Consider the following 16,514-nt stretch of genomic DNA (forward strand, 5'->3'; position numbering starts at 1 on the left):
ATTAAGCTGTTTGGTGAATTATATACGCAATGACACTAGTATCTGTAGAGTACCAAATTCTAAGGGTTATCCAATGAGAGTCGAACTAGCAAGTTGTATGTCATCGTCCGTGCTAAAGCTTTACAGTCCGTCCTGAGGGTTTTGTGATGTGGGTGCCTGAGGCAAAAACATTGAAAGTCATAGAATGGCGTCCTTCCACACCTTTCAAGCACATATAAACGCAGCACTAACAGTGCCAGTGAAGCAGATCAAAGGCAACTCACTTGTCAGGCGTCAACTCTATGCAGTCCTCCCGATGCAGGTAGGTTAATGGGAACTTTACGGGAAGCGGACGCGTTACTGCCACACCGGAGACCATCCGCCCGTGCGAGAGGATCTGCCTTCAGAAGCATTATGAGGTAAGCAAAAACAGATTGAAATTGTCATAGAAGGTTGCTGATAGAGTCATCCTTGGTTACTATTACGGTAGTCAGCGGGTAGTGTGGAATGGCATAATTGTGTGGCTTAGAAGACGGTTCTGTATTACATGTTCTATAGTTAGTTCACTTACAATACTTGCATGTTCGGTTACACCTCCATGCTTACGGTATTAATTACTGTATTTCCGTGTAATTGGTTCGTTGCCCGACCCCGCATCATCAACTACTACTGATAAGATCGGCCATGAACTGCGCCATGGAAGCCTCTAGTTTCTCGCGTCAGCTTCCGCTGCGAATCGAGCAAGAGCAGGTACTAGCATGTACTCCACCATGGGTCCAAACGCGCCGCCAACGGCTGCGGCCACGAGGCAGAAAGCTGAGATGAGCTAGCTACTAGCGCCGCACATGGCAAACAAGTCAGGTGGGATGGTCAAGCCTCCCATGCTGACAGGAGGTCTTACTAGATAGTGCTCGGAACAGACTGGCTAGGGCTGAACTTCGTGTTGAAGGGGCGCTTTCTCGACAGGATTCGGGTTTCATGAAGCTAAGCATAGCCATGAGTGGATTGGGGGCCTATCGTAATCAACTGGGTGTGAAGCCCTGTCACATGCCATCTGTCTCCATTTAAATCGGTCAGAGTTGAAAAAGAGATTTGAGATCTTCATGCCACTACTCTGAGTTGATTTGAACCGTTCATCTGGGTCGGCGCGCAGGAGGCACCCATGGCTGCCGATATGGATACCCAGCGCAAGCTGGCTCGCATACTGCTCATTGAGCTTATGGCGTGAGTAGAAGCAGGAAATGCAAAGCGTGGTACAAATTGCACTGGCTAACAGCAGGCTTTATTTGACCTAGATACCAATTTGCTTCCCCAGTACAATGGATTGAAACGCAGGACGTAATCCTCTCTCGCAGGGAGTGCGACAAGATCGTCGAAATCGGGCCCACTCCGACACTCGCGGGCATGTTTCAGCGAACTATCGACAGCAAGTACCAGACTCAGGAGTGCACCAGGCCTAAACCGCGACGACTCTTGAATTCAGAGAAGAACACCCAAGAAGTTTATTTTGAAGACTCCCCCGGTGTCGTTGAATCTAAGCCGAAGGAAAGGACAAATGACGCAGCAAAGCCAGCTGCTAAACCATCTCCTGTCAAAACAGAAGTGGCTCCGGTAGCGCAACCAGAGACGGTATCGGCACCGACGCCGAAGCCAACAACGATAGAAATCGAGGATGAAGGAGTAAAGGCACAGTTGATTGTGACTGCGATAGTGTCACGAGCGCTCAAGAAGGCGCCGTCCGATGTTGACTGGACCAAGTCTATCAAAGTTCTTGCTGGCGGTATGTAAAGTCTAGGGTAGCCTGTTGATTCTTTGCGGATGCTGATGAGCTCAAGGCCGCTCAACTTTGGAAAATGAGGTCGTTGGAGACCTCCATGCAGAATTCGGCTCGCTCCCAGAGCGCGTTGAAGACACACCTGTGGCCGAGGTGTGGCAGGCGATCCAGGCAAGCCATAGTGGTGTACTCGGAAATGTGTCCACAAACATGATTAATTCGCTTTTCACTTCCAAACTGCCCAGTGGGTTCTCCACCGCTGCGGCGCGAGATCGACTTAAGACACAATGGGGTCTTAAACAAGGGCGGCAGGATTCTTGTCTACTCCTTGCAACGACAGAGGCACCCGTGACGAGGATTTCGTCTGAACCCGACGCAAAAACTTACATTGACGGCATCGTGGAGAGCTATGCTTCGAAGAACGGTATTCCTTTACCGACATCTCACGCCTCTGCGGACGGAGCCTCGGCTTCCAATATCATGGTCGACCCAGAAGCATTGAAAGCGATGTCTGAGGCTCAGAAAGCGGTGTCAAGACAGCTCCTTAACATATATGCCTCCCAGCTCGGTCTAGACCTGGGAGCGGATCGACAAGCATTAGACGCTCTCCATAACGACATCAAAACCGGGCTGCAACCAGAGCTGGATCTCTGGACGGAGGAGTACGGGGAAGACTACACCAACGGTATCAGGCCACGATTCGATTCCCGCAAAGTCCGCACGTACGATTCGGCATGGAGTTGGGCCCGTCAGAGGCTCCTCGAGCTGTCCGAGCTGGTAACTTCAGCGCAGCGTGGAGATGAACTCACCCTCGATCAAGGGAATGTCCTGCAAGCGTGCTACGCAATTGCGAACGCGGCGGATGAGACACTACTCCATGTTATCAATGAGGTGTTGGCAAAGCTTGGGAACTCCGCAGTTCCGCGCCCTATCTTCACTAATCTAAAGGCTCTGTGCAAGCATGTGCTGGAATTCGGTCCAACCTTCAAAGGATCCCCCAGACAGATGGCGCCATGCACAACTATTGAGAAAGACGGAACGATACGATATCACGAAAAGGAACGTGAAGATAGAACTCCTTTTGCTCAGCTGGCATCGCCAACACCTGAGGATGGTGCTCTTCCCTATATCCACCTAAGGGAACAACAGGGAGGTGCATGGTACTATAGTTGCGCATTGACGGCAAAATTCCAGAATGTGCTTACTCTGGTGCACGACCGAGGTTCATCCTTCAATGGGCAAACCGTGCTGATGACGGGAGCGGGAATTGGTTCAATCGGAGCTGCGATGATCCGACACTTCCTACAGGGTGGAGCCAGAGTCGTTGTCACAACTTCCTCCCTGACTCCCGAGGTGGCGAAGGTATACCAGAGTATCTATATGGACCACGGTGCCAAGGGCTCTCAGCTCGTTGTTGTCCCATTCAACCAAGCCAGTGTTAAGGACATCGAATCGTTGATCGAGTACGTCTATTCGCAAAGTGGTCTTGGCTCGGACGTAGACTGCTTTATTCCTTTTGCTGCTATTAGTGAGGCTGGCCGACGACTCGACTCTATTGACTCGAAATCCGAGCTTGCCCATCGTTTGATGCTCACAAACGTCCTACGTTTGCTGGGCACCATCAAAACCAGCAAGGAAAAGTATCACTGTCATACCAATCCCACCCATGTCATCTTGCCTCTGTCTCCCAATCATGGAACCATCGGTGGCGATGGCCTATACGGTGAGTCAAAACTGGGATTAGAGACGCTGTTCAATCGGTGGCACTCAGAGGATTGGCAAGACTACCTGTCCATCTGCGGTGCCGTCATCGGTTGGACAAGAGGAACAGGCCTAATGAACCAGAATGATCTCATTGCAGAGGGCATTGAGGCGGCTGGCATGCGGACCTTTTCTCAGGAGGAGATGGCCTATGCTCTGGTCTGCCTATGTGTGCAGGAAATGACTGAGCTTTGTCAGGAGAGACCTCTTTACGCAGACCTAACGGGCCGAATGGCAGAGGTGCAGGGGCTCGGAGAAAAGCTGCAAACGCTGCGTCAGGAGCTCAAGGAAAGAAGCGAAATACAGGCTGCGCTTCTCGCAGAATCGATACTAGAGCAGCAATGCTCGACCACCGGCCAATCTTCCCAACCGAACACCAGCTCGGACCGACTCGAGCAGAGAGCACATGTGCGCTTGGACTTCCCCAAGCCGCTGGACTACGATCGCGATATTCGCACTCTTGGCTCAGACCTCCAGGGAATGGTGGACCTGGATCGAACCGTAGTGGTGACGGGCTTCTCGGAGTTAGGGCCCGTGGGTAATGCTCGCACACGATGGGAGATGGAAGCATATGGCCAGTTCTCCCTCGAGGGCGCCATTGAACTAGCCTGGCTCATGGGATACATCAGCCACTTCGCTGGAACAATCGATGGGGCTCCATACTCCGGGTGGGTAGATACCACGACCAAAAAGCCCGTCGCCGATATCGATGTGAAATCGATCTACGAGGAAAGAATCTTGACTCATACCGGGATCCGTCTAATCGAGTCAGATAGGAAGCCTTTCTTGCACGAGATTACATTGCAACAGGACTTGGAGCCTCTCGATATGCCTGAGTCGCTCGCAGAGCAGATGAAGTCGGAGCATGGAGAGTTCGCCGCAGTTCAACAATCCACAACACCAGATCTTTTCACCGTTCAGCTTCGCAAGGGTGCCAGACTCTATATCCCTCGTGCAATGCAATCCACTCGCACCGTGGCTGGACTCATACCGACTGGCTGGGATCCACGTATTTATGGTATCCCCGAGGAGATCGTGTCTCAGGTCGACCGGGTTACGCTGTTCACCCTGGTGTGTACGGTTGAAGCGTTATTGTCTTCCGGGATCACTGATCCGTATGAGCTATATCAATACATCCACGTGTCTGAGGTAGGAACATGTATTGGTTCGGGACTTGGAGGTGCCACTTCCCTAAATAAGATGTTCAATGGGCGCCAAAGCGCTCACGATGTCCCGAAAGATATCCTACAAGAGACCTTCATCAATACCACAGGGGCTTGGGTCAATATGCTTCTGCTCTCGGCAAGTGGGCCCCTTCGCACTCCAGTCGGGGCATGTGCCACAGCTGTTGAGTCTCTGGAGTTAGGGTATGATACCATTGTCACTGGTAAAGCTAAGTTCTGCTTGGTCGGCGGCTGTGATGATTTTACGACAGAAACCTCTCAGGAGTTTGCCAACATGAAAGCGACAAGCAATGCAGAGGAGGAATTGGCAAAAGGTCGAGCTCCTCATGAAATGTCCCGACCGACCACGAGCACTCGCAGCGGCTTTGTGGAATCCCAAGGTTCCGGACTCCAGGTGCTCACAACGGCAGCACTGGCGGTGAAAATGGGCTTACCAATTCGCGGCATCATTGCTTTTACCAGCACATCTAGCGATAAGGCCGGCCGCTCGGTGCCAGCCCCTGGAAAGGGTGTCCTTACCAACGCCAAGCACATCGCCTCAAGGGTACCATCACCTCTCATGAATATCCGCAATCGCCGGAAGCGGTTGGACTTCCGCCTCCGCCAAATTGCAGAAGCGCGGGACGTAGCCTTGCAGGATCTCGACTTCGAAGTGGCTGCGGTTGTAGCCCAGAGCTCGACTGTGGATGTTGAGGCCTACGTCCATGAGCGTCGACAGCAGATAGCGGCTGACTTTGCCCGCGATCAAAAGGACGCTCGCTTTTATCTGGGTAACGACTTCTGGCGCAACGAGCCAAATATCGCACCACTTGCCGGCGCCCTTGCTACATGGGGGCTTACCATCGATGACCTAGATGTGGCTTCCTTCCATGGCACGTCGACCGTGATGAACGACAAGAATGAATCCAGTGTCATTCACCAGCAACTGAGCTCGATGGGTCGACGAAAAGGCAACCTCATCCTCAGCGTCTTCCAAAAATCCCTGACCGGTCACTCCAAGGGCGCCGCGGGCGCCTGGATGCTCAATGGAGCCCTCCAGATGCTCGACTCGGGACTGGTCCCTGGTAACAGGAACGCTGATAATATCGATCCGAAGCTCGAGGAGTTTGCTGATCTGATCGCCTACGTGCAACGGCCGATCCGTGTCCCCGATATCAAGGCCGTTTCCGTTACTTCCTTTGGTTTTGGTCAGAAAGGAGCGCAAGCCCTCTGTGTCCATCCCCGGTATCTCTTTGCCACTCTAGATCGGGAAGAATACCATGCTTATCTCGACCGCTGCACAAAGCGCAAGAGGAAAGCGGATATGTATTTCTACGAGGGAATGAATGGGAACTCCCTCTTCCGTGCCAAAACCGCGCCGCCATTTGCCCCGTCTGAAGAGACGAAGACGTACCTTGACCCAACTGTCCGATTTACGTGTTAATGATATCCCTATAAGTTTCTGTTGTTCTTAGATAGCTTCTCTGAATTGATCTATTTTATTTTGAATCATACTCGTCGCTCTAGTCGCGCAAGTTTCGTAGCTCACTCTTTCTCTAAACTTTATCACTACTGTTCCTAACACTCCCTGTCTTTTCACCTCCCAATTCGTGATGTAGACTAACAATAGGTATCGACGTAGAGAACCTCTTCTGCTACCCACTCCACGTATCACTCATCACACGAGATGATACTACATTCACCAACCCCCATTCTCGCTCAAGTTGGGATACCAGTGACGGAATCCAAGAATTAGTGGGACCGTCCCAGAAAGACCTATTCTATGAATGGGCTCCTTCACGTGGCTTAACTGATTCAGTATCAGCCTGACAATGAACCATGTTTTCGGAATTCCAATTGGCTATTTTTGTCATATCATCCCTCAATTATAAACCGCGTAACGATTTTACCTTATTTTATTAATTTGTTTGATAAATTCTTTTTTCAGTTATTATTTTTTCCACTTATGTTGACTGTATTATTTTCTTCTGTTCTCCTTTCATCGATTCTTCATCAATCACATGCCGGGTTTGTTTAGCACTATAAGAGAATAGATATTATTACTATTACTACATCAATATTAGATGGTCACATGCTTGAGCTTATTCGGCGAGAGAGCATATGCATAAGCTTACTATGATCGAGAATATTCTCCAAGCTTACTAGGACCTTTTTCCTAGCCCCAGTCTAATACCGCCACACTAGTTCTGAACCTGTCGAAGCCGTGTGCTGACATCTGACGAGGGTGTTAAGCGGCAGCAGCCGTAGAGTTTCCACCAAACCATCACTATGCAGGTCGAACTGAGGCCAGCAGACCCTTGCCCGCAGCTGGTGGCACCTTTGCAGACGAACGTACTCAACTTAACAACCTATAAATGTAGAGTATTGAGACTAGGGACTGAAGCAATTTCCTTCAATATACTGCTGTCACTGCAGTGGAGGACGGTGCTATGCTATGGATACGAATCCTTCCTTCTTATGGGGCCGAAATTATACGGTGGCTTACTACACAGAGTATGGGTAAGACAGCCTTGCAGCTTCATTTAGAAGGTAGTATTTTGTGTCGATCACTTACTATATATATCCACACTAGCGCAGGGAATCAATTCATCCTACAGCCACATTAGCTTTTGAAATTTACGTATGTAATATATACTGTAAGATGAGTAAGTACAGTCGTACCGTTACACCGTATTGTCATATGTATGATGTTAGTTTCACCGGGTGTATAGGTCCCCAGGTCGCCAGGTCGTACGTACTTTTGGTTCTTACCAGTATGGGACCTAGTTATTACTAATACTGACTATCGGAAAAACTAAGCTGTTAAAATACACTGTCTCACTAGGTAGTAAACCTGGTGAGATCTTGTATTATACAAAATTTTAATTAATTTTTATTAAAAAAATCTAGTAATTTCTAATTTAAATTTAAAAAAAACCTAACCTGGGGAGTTTTAGTTATAAATTACTGTATAAGTATCAGAATTTATTAATTCCATAAATATATTATATTATATTATAAAATTTCTAATTATATCTAATTGTTTCTAGTAGATATTAATAAATTTATATTTTATTTATATATATATATATATATATATATATTTATTAACTTTATTTTGAATATATTAGATAATTAAATTATAATATAATATTTTTAATTATATCTAATTATTTCTAGTAAATACTAGTAAATTTATATTTTACTAATATAATTTTATATTATAATATAATATATTTATGGAATTAATAAATTCCAATACTTATACAATAATTTATAACTAGAGTTCCCCAGGTCGTAATTTCAATCAATTTTTTAATTCTAATTAGAATTTCTAGTAAAAATTAGTAAAAATACTGTAAATACAAAAGCTCGCCAGGTTTACCACCTGGTGAGACAGTGTATTTTAACAGCTTAATTTTTCCGATAGTCAGTATTAGTAATAACTAGGTCCCATACTGGTAAGAACCAAAAGTACGTACGACCTGGCGACCTGGGGACCTGACAACCCAGTTTCACCACCGCCAAGACCTCCCGTACCTGCAGGAACATCTAGTTTCGAATCTGAAACAAGAACATCGACCAACACAACAGGCGCAGTCGCATAGAAGCTGAATAGTAATAATTACGCAGCAGAGATAGAGTAAGGTGTCTGGCGGCAGGATCTAAGATTGAGGATCCGACACGTGGATGGCTGCGATGCAGTATCCACTCTATATGCGAAAGGTGGAGAGGATACGGGATATGCCCAGAGTGGCGTAGGTGTTCCTGGTAGGCTGTGGTAATTGATGGAGTAAGATTGTAGATGTTGGAAAGTCTTCCTTAAGCTATAATACACTGACTGCAGACTTCGCGGCTCGGGGCGTGGGTAAGAGCAGAGCTTCATTCCGCCGCTGTACACAACACAATCATGGAGAGCCCGTGGTCATCGCTAGGTTCGGAAGAATCTTCTTCAATCTTTGAGGCACCATGGGAGGAAGTACGACAACCACAATCACTTTTTGCGGACGAGATTTCACTCGAACACGGGGCAGTTCAATGCTCAATTCCTATTTCCAGCCAATTGGCACCGAGATGCCGACTGCTGAAAGATAAATTCGCCAATTCGATAGCGTCCTTATTACAGGAATTCTCCAGTCCTCTCGAGCTGTCCTCCTCCTTTTTGCGATTTATTCTGGACTATACATACGATGAATTATCGAGTGCGTCTCTGGACGTCGCAATCCTCCGCGAGATTCTGAGCTTCGTTCAAACCAGTTTGCTTCGGAATGAAAACATCAACACCGTTTTGGCTTCTAAGAATGACGACCCGGCCGTGGATCGCTCAATTCTGCGCACATACTTTCAAGCATGTGCCCTGGCCAACTACCGATGGACGACCGGGACCAGTGAGCTCCTTGCGAGTGCGCAAACAGGCCAAGCAAGGCTGTTTGCGCTATTCAACGGCCAAGGAGTAGAGAGCTACTTTGACGAGCTCGTGGAGACCCATACCATTTATGAGGAACACCTTGCATCTCTCATGTGTCTGATGTCTGAGACGCTCGTCCGCCTGGCTGCGGATGATCAGTTCAAGGAGATCTTCCTGCATGGTCTTGATGTCCAAGCCTGGCTCGCCACCCCGGATACTCGGCCCCCTATTGACTACCTCACCACACCGGCCGTTAGTCTGCCGCTCATTGCTGTCTGCCAGCTGGTGCAATATGCTGTTGCATGCATTAACCTGGGTGTTACACCCGGGGAGATGCGACAATATTTGTACGGCGCCAGCGGTCATTCTCAGGGAGTCGTCGTAGCCGCCTTCCTTGCGGCTGCTACAACATGGGACAGCTTCTACACTGCCGCCCGACAGGTCATTGAGGTGCTCTTTTGGATCGGGACCCGTTGTCAACAGACCACAAGCACCATGTGTCCGAGTTCCGGCCTAGAGAGATCACCCTCGTACATGCTCAGCATCAAGGGAATTCCGCAGACTGCGCTGCAGAGACAGATTGATCAGATTAATGCACAACTCCCCGCACAGCAGGCTGTGCATCTCGCTCTAGTTAACGGACCACAACAGTTTGTCGTCGCCGGGCTGCAATCATCGTTGCAGGCACTAGAAAGGATTCTTCAGCTTGGAAAGAATGGCTCATCATCGGCCAACACTAACTCGTCTCGGATTCCTTTCCGCCAACGCGCTCCAATTATAAGCACCCGCTTCCTACCAATTGGCGCTCCCTTCCACTCCCCATACTTGCAGAAGACAGAGGATTTACTTCTCCAAGACTTGGCGCCCTTCACTCTTCGTGGAGCTGACCTAGCCTTCCCTGTCTATCACACAGAAACAGCCGAAAATCTCCAGAGCAGTGAGAACATCATTCCCCAGCTAATACAGATGATCTGCACTGGCCGGGTCGAGTGGGAGATGTTACAGCAGAAGGTCCTGCCAGGTTTCACTCATCTCTTGGATTTTGGACCTGGGGGAGACGCCGGAATCGGCAGTCTTGTCAGCCAGCATCGCGAGGGCACAGGCTTGCGAACTATGATTGTCTCCGCTCATCGAGGCACAAATACGAATTTGAGCTATGCGGGTGACTTCTATGCCCGGTATGCTGCGGTCCGATACAGCCCTACCTGGTTCACAGAATACGCCCCATCTCTCATTCGGTCACCCAGCACCGATCCTCAAATGCTAGTCGATACCAAGTTCACTCGCGTCATCGGCCTTCCTCCGGTCATGGTAGCCGGGATGACCCCGACCACAACGTCGCCCGATTTTGTAGCAGCCATACTCAATGCTGGATACCACGCCGAGATAGCCTGTGGCGGCTTCCCCGATGCTGGCAAGATGCGTGAGGGTCTCAAGTCTCTTGCTGCAGCAATCACTCCTGGTCGAGGAATTACCTGCAATGTGATCTACGCGAACCCACGCGCCATGGCGTGGCAAATCCCCTTGCTAGCGGAGTTGCGGCGATCGGGAGTTCCGATCACAGGATTGACAATCGGGGCCGGGGTACCCTCTCCTGAGACTGTGCAAAGCTACATTGACGAGCTGGAGTTGGAGCACCTTTCTCTGAAGCCGGGATCCAAGGGCGCAATCGACGCAGTGCTGGAAATTGCACGTCTTCGTCCTGATTTCCCAGTCATCCTTCAGTGGACTGGCGGTCGCGGCGGAGGTCATCATTCCTACGAGGATTTCCATGAGCCCATCCTCGACCGGTATGCGCAGATTCGGGCCTGCCCCAACGTGATTCTGGTGGCAGGCAGCGGTTTCGGCGATGGAGAGGGTTCCTACCCTTATTTGAGCGGCACGTGGTCAGAAACCTTGTTTGGTCGGCCTCGAATGCCATTTGATGCCGTTCTGCTGGGGAGTAGGGTGATGACCGCGAAGGAAGCGCGCACCAGTCTCGCTGTTAAACAAGCCATTTGCGACATCCCTGGTGTTGGGGACGCGGACTGGGAAGGCACCTATAAGAAGCCTACGGGGGGTATCCTGACCGTCCGCTCCGAGATGGGAGAGCCCATCCACAAGGTGGCCACCCGGGGTGTGAAGCTCTGGGCAGAATTGGACCGGGATATCTTCAGCCTCCCTCGTGGGAAGCAGAAAGACGCGCTGCTGGCTCGCAAGGACTATTACATCCGCAGGTTGAATGAAGATTTTCAGAAGGTGTGGTTCGGCCGGGATGTTACCGGAGCCGTGGTGGACCTACAAGAAATGACTTATGCGGAGGTCTGGCAGCGAATGGTGGAGTTGCTGTATCTGCCACATCTCCAGGCGTGGATTGACACTTCTTTCCGAACCTTGGTCTGGGACTGGACTCGACGCATGGAAGAGAGACTTGGTTCCGGCGCAGCAGCGAATGAGAAAATTACCCGAGCTGTTCTCCGAGATCCATCACAACTCAACCATCCTCATAAGTTCCAGGAGGAGCTCTTCGCCAAATATCCACAAGCCCAGAAAGAAGTTATCACTGCAGCCGATGCTGACTACGTGGTTTTACTTTCTCGTCGCCGCGGACAAAAGCCTGTGCCCTACATTGTGGCCTTGGACGAGGATATGGAGTACTGGTTCAAGAAGGATTCTCTTTGGCAATCAGAGCGCCTCGAAGCTGTTTTCGGACAGGATGTTGGGCGCATTTGTATTCTTCATGGACCCGTGGCCGCGCAGTATACCTGCACACCTAATGAGCCAGTCCGCGGTATACTTGAAAGCCTTCATAACTATTACATAGAGCCGATCCTGAAAGAGCGATACACTGGTGACCTTTCTAAGGTTCCACTTGCGAGGAAAACAGAGGATCTCGACTCCCTTCCCCTGGTTTGCGATGGTTTCGTTCTTGAGCAAGGGGTGAACGCCGTCACCTATCGAGCCATGGATATAGATCGCCAGCCTTCGTGTGAACAGTGGCTGAAAGCCCTCGCTCAATCAACCCTCGCCCCTTGGTGCCGTGCCATTTTCACAGAGCCGATGATTGTTCAAAATGGGAAGCGGATCAACAACCCCCTTCGTCGACTGTTTGCCGCAACGGGCAGAGGACGAGTCGTCAAAGTGCGGAATCCCCAATCGACGAGTATGCCGGAGATCTTCATCAGGGAGGTAGAGTATCAAAGAACGACAGGAGGAAAAGTACAGCCACATTTGATCGCAAGTGCCGCTCTACGAAGAGCTTCTTCCGAGCCCACCAGCGATATTTTGATGACTCTGAGGGATGCCGCATCCGAGCCCTTGGAGTTACGGTTTCAGTACAAGCCACAACTTGGCGCTCCCAGCATTACTGAAGTAAGAACCAACCGGAATTCACGGATCCAACAATACTATCAGCATATATGGGTCGGAAAAACTCCATCTTTGACGACGTTGCTGTCTCCCTTGGATCATATCTTTCGCGGCGAGGCAGTGGTTTTGACACGAGAGAAAATCCGACAGTTCGCCCAGAGTATTTGCAATCACAACTCCAAGTACACGTCGGAGACTTCGCAAATGCCCTTGTATGCACCTCTGGATCTGGCTATAGCGGTTGGATGGAGACCGCTCATGAGTTGCCTCTTTCATCCGCTTATGTCTGGAGATTTTCTGCGGCTTTTGCACCTTAAGAACTCTTTTGAATACTGTGATGGGACTGAACCACTGAGAGAAGGAGACTGTCTATCTTCAGAAGGCCGACTGACTTCTATCAAAATCAAGCAAGGAACAGGGAAGGTCGTTGACGCAGAGGGAACTCTGTGCCGGAATAACAAGCCTGCAATCCGAATCAAGAGCACCTTCATCCTGCTGGGCGAATACCAGGACTACGAAAACACGTTTGCCGTGGAAGAAGAGAGGTTTAGCCTCAATATTTATTCGCAAAGGGATATCGCTTTGTTGAAGTCACGGGCTTGGCTCACCCTGAATCCAGGTGTCGATCTGCTGGACTATCTCCACAAGGACATCGAGGTTGAGGTTCGGAGCCGCTATTCGTTTCTTGACTCGGAAAAATACGCAGATATCTCCGTAGAGGGACAGGTCATTTATCGGTCGGTGACCGGGGATTCTCAAGTTCTAGGAACTATTAACCTCTCTGGTGACAACTACGTCAAGAACCCCGTGACGGACTATCTGCGCAGACACGGTAGTCAACTCGACAACGATTCTCAGGCACTCCCGCAGCCGCAAACTATGCTTGATGACCTTGAATTTACCATTCCGGACTATGCAGCCAAATACGGGCAAGCTTCGGGCGACTGCAATCCTATTCATCTCTCAGAGTTGTTTGCAAGCTACGCAGGACACGAGAATCGAGTAACTCATGGAATGTTCACTAGTGGATATGTTCGAGGGCTGGTGGAAGCGCATGTCGCCCAAAGCGATCCCTCGCGAATGCGCTCCTGGTCCTGCAGTTTCGACGGCAAGGTTTCACCGGGAGATAAGCTCGGCATCAAGGTCGATCAGGTAGGCTTGTCGCGTGGCAACCTCTTGCTCTCCATCCAGGTCCACAATATGTCTTCGGGTGTCAAGGTTCTTTCTGCTCAAGCCACAGTCGAGCAGCCTCCAGTGGCATATGTTTTCACCGGCCAAGGCAGCCAGCAGCCGGGAATGGGCATGGAGCTTGAGAAGCAGAGTGCGAGTGCTCGGATGGTGTGGCAAACCGCAGACGAGTATTTCAGTAAAACATACGGTGAGGCTGACGTCCCTCTAATCTCATGCGGGTGCTAGAAATTGGGACTAATGAGTTATCTTCTAGGATTTTCCATATCCCAAATTGTACGGGATAACCCGAAGACCCTGACCGTGTATTTCGGTGGTGTCAAGGGCCGTGCTGTTCGCGCGAACTACACCTCTCTCAAGTTCGACACTGTCGGAGATGACGGGACAGTGATTTCCAAGCGTGTCTTCCCTGATATCACCTCATCCTCTCGGTCGTACACGTTCCGCTCCACCAATGGCCTCCTGCATCAGACGCAGTTCACACAGCCTGCTCTGGCCTTGATGGAGATGGCACGGTTCGAAGACATGCGGGCCAAGGGGGTCGTGAAAGAAGACAGTCTATTCGCCGGTCATTCGCTGGGCGAGTATGTGGCACTGGCTGCAATGGGCAGGATATTTTCTATCGAGGAAGTGTCGGCCCTTGTCTTCTACCGGGGCCTGACGATGCAGAATGCAGTCAAACGAGACGCTGAGGGTGTTACCGACTACTCCATGTGTGCCGCCAACCCGATGCGTGTCTCGCCAAGGTTCAGCGAGAAGGACCTACACTGGTGTGTCGCGGAGATTGCGCGCAGCAGAGGTCCAGGAGGACTGCTGGAGATTGTCAATTACAATGTTGCGAATATGCAATACGTCTGCGCAGGAGATGTGAGTTTTCCCCTACCACCTTTCTGGGCCTTGGTCTCTGGGTTCCACAAATCGAATAACCACTAACCTGTGCAATAATATCTACAGCTTCGTGCACTAGCCACCCTCTCAGAGTTGCTGGATGCTATCGCATCTGGTGTCTTGAGTCTCGCTAGTGTTGAGGAGGTGCAGACCTTCATCCAGAGTACCCTCGCACGACTGGAGGCCACAGCCACAGCAACAAAGAAGCGGATAGTTTTGCAACGCGGGCGAGCAACAATACCGCTCAATGTCAACGTGCCTTTCCACAGTAGTCTGCTCCGTCCTGGAGTGGACTCCTTCCGCTACCTGCTTCACAAGCATATATCTGAAGCGATGGTAAATCCGGATAGACTGATTGGAAGGTACATCCCTAATCTGGTCGCCAAGCCATTTGAGCTTTCCAGGGAGTATATCCAGGGTATCATGCAGTTGACTAAGAGTCCAGTCTTGGGGGATGTGCTTCAAAAGGTGAGTTTGGAACGAAGTCCTTCTTCCTATCGTTTACATCTAACTAATGACATTCTCAGTGGCCACTATTATGAGGAGAGATACGGAGATGCTGGTGTAACTACTTAAAATGACGACAATGAACTGATTTTCTGTTAAGGCGTTGGGGTGTTGGTGTCATTTCGGCGATATATCTACATGTTACTTTGATAGAGCACTAGGGTTTATAGAATGTTGTTTCATGATAATTGTTATTCTTGTTGAGTATGAATAGATATCTAACCTTGATTGTAGAACAATAGAATATCGCTAGCACGGATGAGACTTCATCAATTACCTGAAGGGCAGTCTCTCAATGTCTCCAACATGTATACAGTTCCCACTACAACAGTATCTTGCGAGATAATAATGATACAAACAAAATCCACTATTCCCTACCTACTACTGGAATCCTCAAGACAATCCGAAGTGTTTGACCCTGCTCGTATCTTGCGGCCAGGCATACAAGGGGCAGGGATAACGGTCATGCAGGATGATTCTTTGCGTCTTTTCGAAAACTAAGGTCACCCATACAGGGTGGTAGATGTGGTGGAGATCGGATGCGACGACTGTAGATCCAACTCGCCTTCCTTTTGGAGACATGGCTTACAAATGCATGGCTGAAGCCCTGCATTGACCATGCTCACAAGCATCATCATGGTTATTACTATTTATTACTATATCACCAACGCGTCCTATATAGGCAATGATCAAACTAATATATCAATGACGGTGTGTCTAACCTAAGACAGGACCCGCAGTGCACATCTGCTGGCTTAGATCAGTGACGAACACCCATTTCAGAAGAGCAAACCCACATCCTCAAACAAGTGGCACACCGAACCGAAACAAACTAATGGAACTACACTGCCACGTGGTGATCCTGTTCCTGCTAATGTAGCATAGACAAAAATAAATGTTTCAACTGATCTACCGGATGTCTTCGGGAGCTAAGCAAGCACCATAGCGCCATAGATGCAGCCTGGGAAATGAACGCAGTGAGGCCTGAAATGTGCCAATGTGCGCTGTTTCCATCGTGTAAATCAGAAAGCCAATTGCTTTCCACGTTATCCTCGTTTCCTTGTGGGCTGAAATAGGTGATACTTGTCACTTTTCTCTACGTTCCCTGCTCTGGTGTCAGTGCTGTCAGCATCTATGATGCAGCTTATATTGCCCCTCCTTTCGCCACGTTTTTGTGGATAAGTGGGGGATCCTGCTGGCTTATGGAGCTAGAAACTCAAATTGACTATGAGGTCCTGCTCGGGTCGTAGGCAAGTAAACTAATTCTAGATGTCTTGGGCTTCCTATAGTAAGCATAGTAAGCAGTCAGAGTGCACTGTGGCGCTGCCAGCATGTGCACAGGTGGGGAAGGAAGCAACCATCATCTAGCTGGCTGTTATAATTTATTCGCGGGTCCAGTAGGGCTGTGTTTGGTAAATAACAATGATATCATTTGAGGTAATACTGCATGCTTCTCGAACAGGTCATTGTGTCTGCTACAAGGCTGTGTTACACCAAC

At 49.6% G+C, this 16,514-nt stretch overlaps 2 protein-coding genes across 2 annotated transcripts; both read left to right on the forward strand.

Annotated features, from left to right (window-relative positions):
* Nucleotides 1-1,153: 1,153 nt before the first annotated feature.
* Nucleotides 1,154-6,184, forward strand: BO85DRAFT_422530 (fatty acid synthase subunit alpha; the record flags this gene model as incomplete). Its single annotated transcript, XM_025657967.1, has 3 exons — nt 1,154-1,203; nt 1,275-1,759; nt 1,815-6,184. The coding sequence occupies 3 exons, from the start codon at nt 1,154-1,156 to the stop codon at nt 6,119-6,121; spliced, it is 4,842 nt and encodes a 1,613-aa protein (XP_025514609.1). The 3' UTR covers nt 6,122-6,184.
* Nucleotides 6,185-8,587: 2,403 nt separating this feature from the next.
* On the forward strand, nt 8,588-15,202 carry BO85DRAFT_398904 (fatty acid synthase subunit beta; the record flags this gene model as incomplete). Its single annotated transcript, XM_025657076.1, has 5 exons — nt 8,588-8,656; nt 8,804-13,811; nt 13,878-14,488; nt 14,576-14,977; nt 15,037-15,202. 5 exons carry the CDS (start codon nt 8,588-8,590, stop codon nt 15,049-15,051), a joined length of 6,105 nt encoding a protein of 2,034 aa, XP_025514610.1. The 3' UTR covers nt 15,052-15,202.
* Nucleotides 15,203-16,514: the final 1,312 nt, after the last annotated feature.

This window comes from Aspergillus piperis, assembly GCF_003184755.1.
Source record: "Aspergillus piperis CBS 112811 unplaced genomic scaffold BO85scaffold_11, whole genome shotgun sequence".
NCBI lineage: Eukaryota > Fungi > Ascomycota > Eurotiomycetes > Eurotiales > Aspergillaceae > Aspergillus > Aspergillus piperis.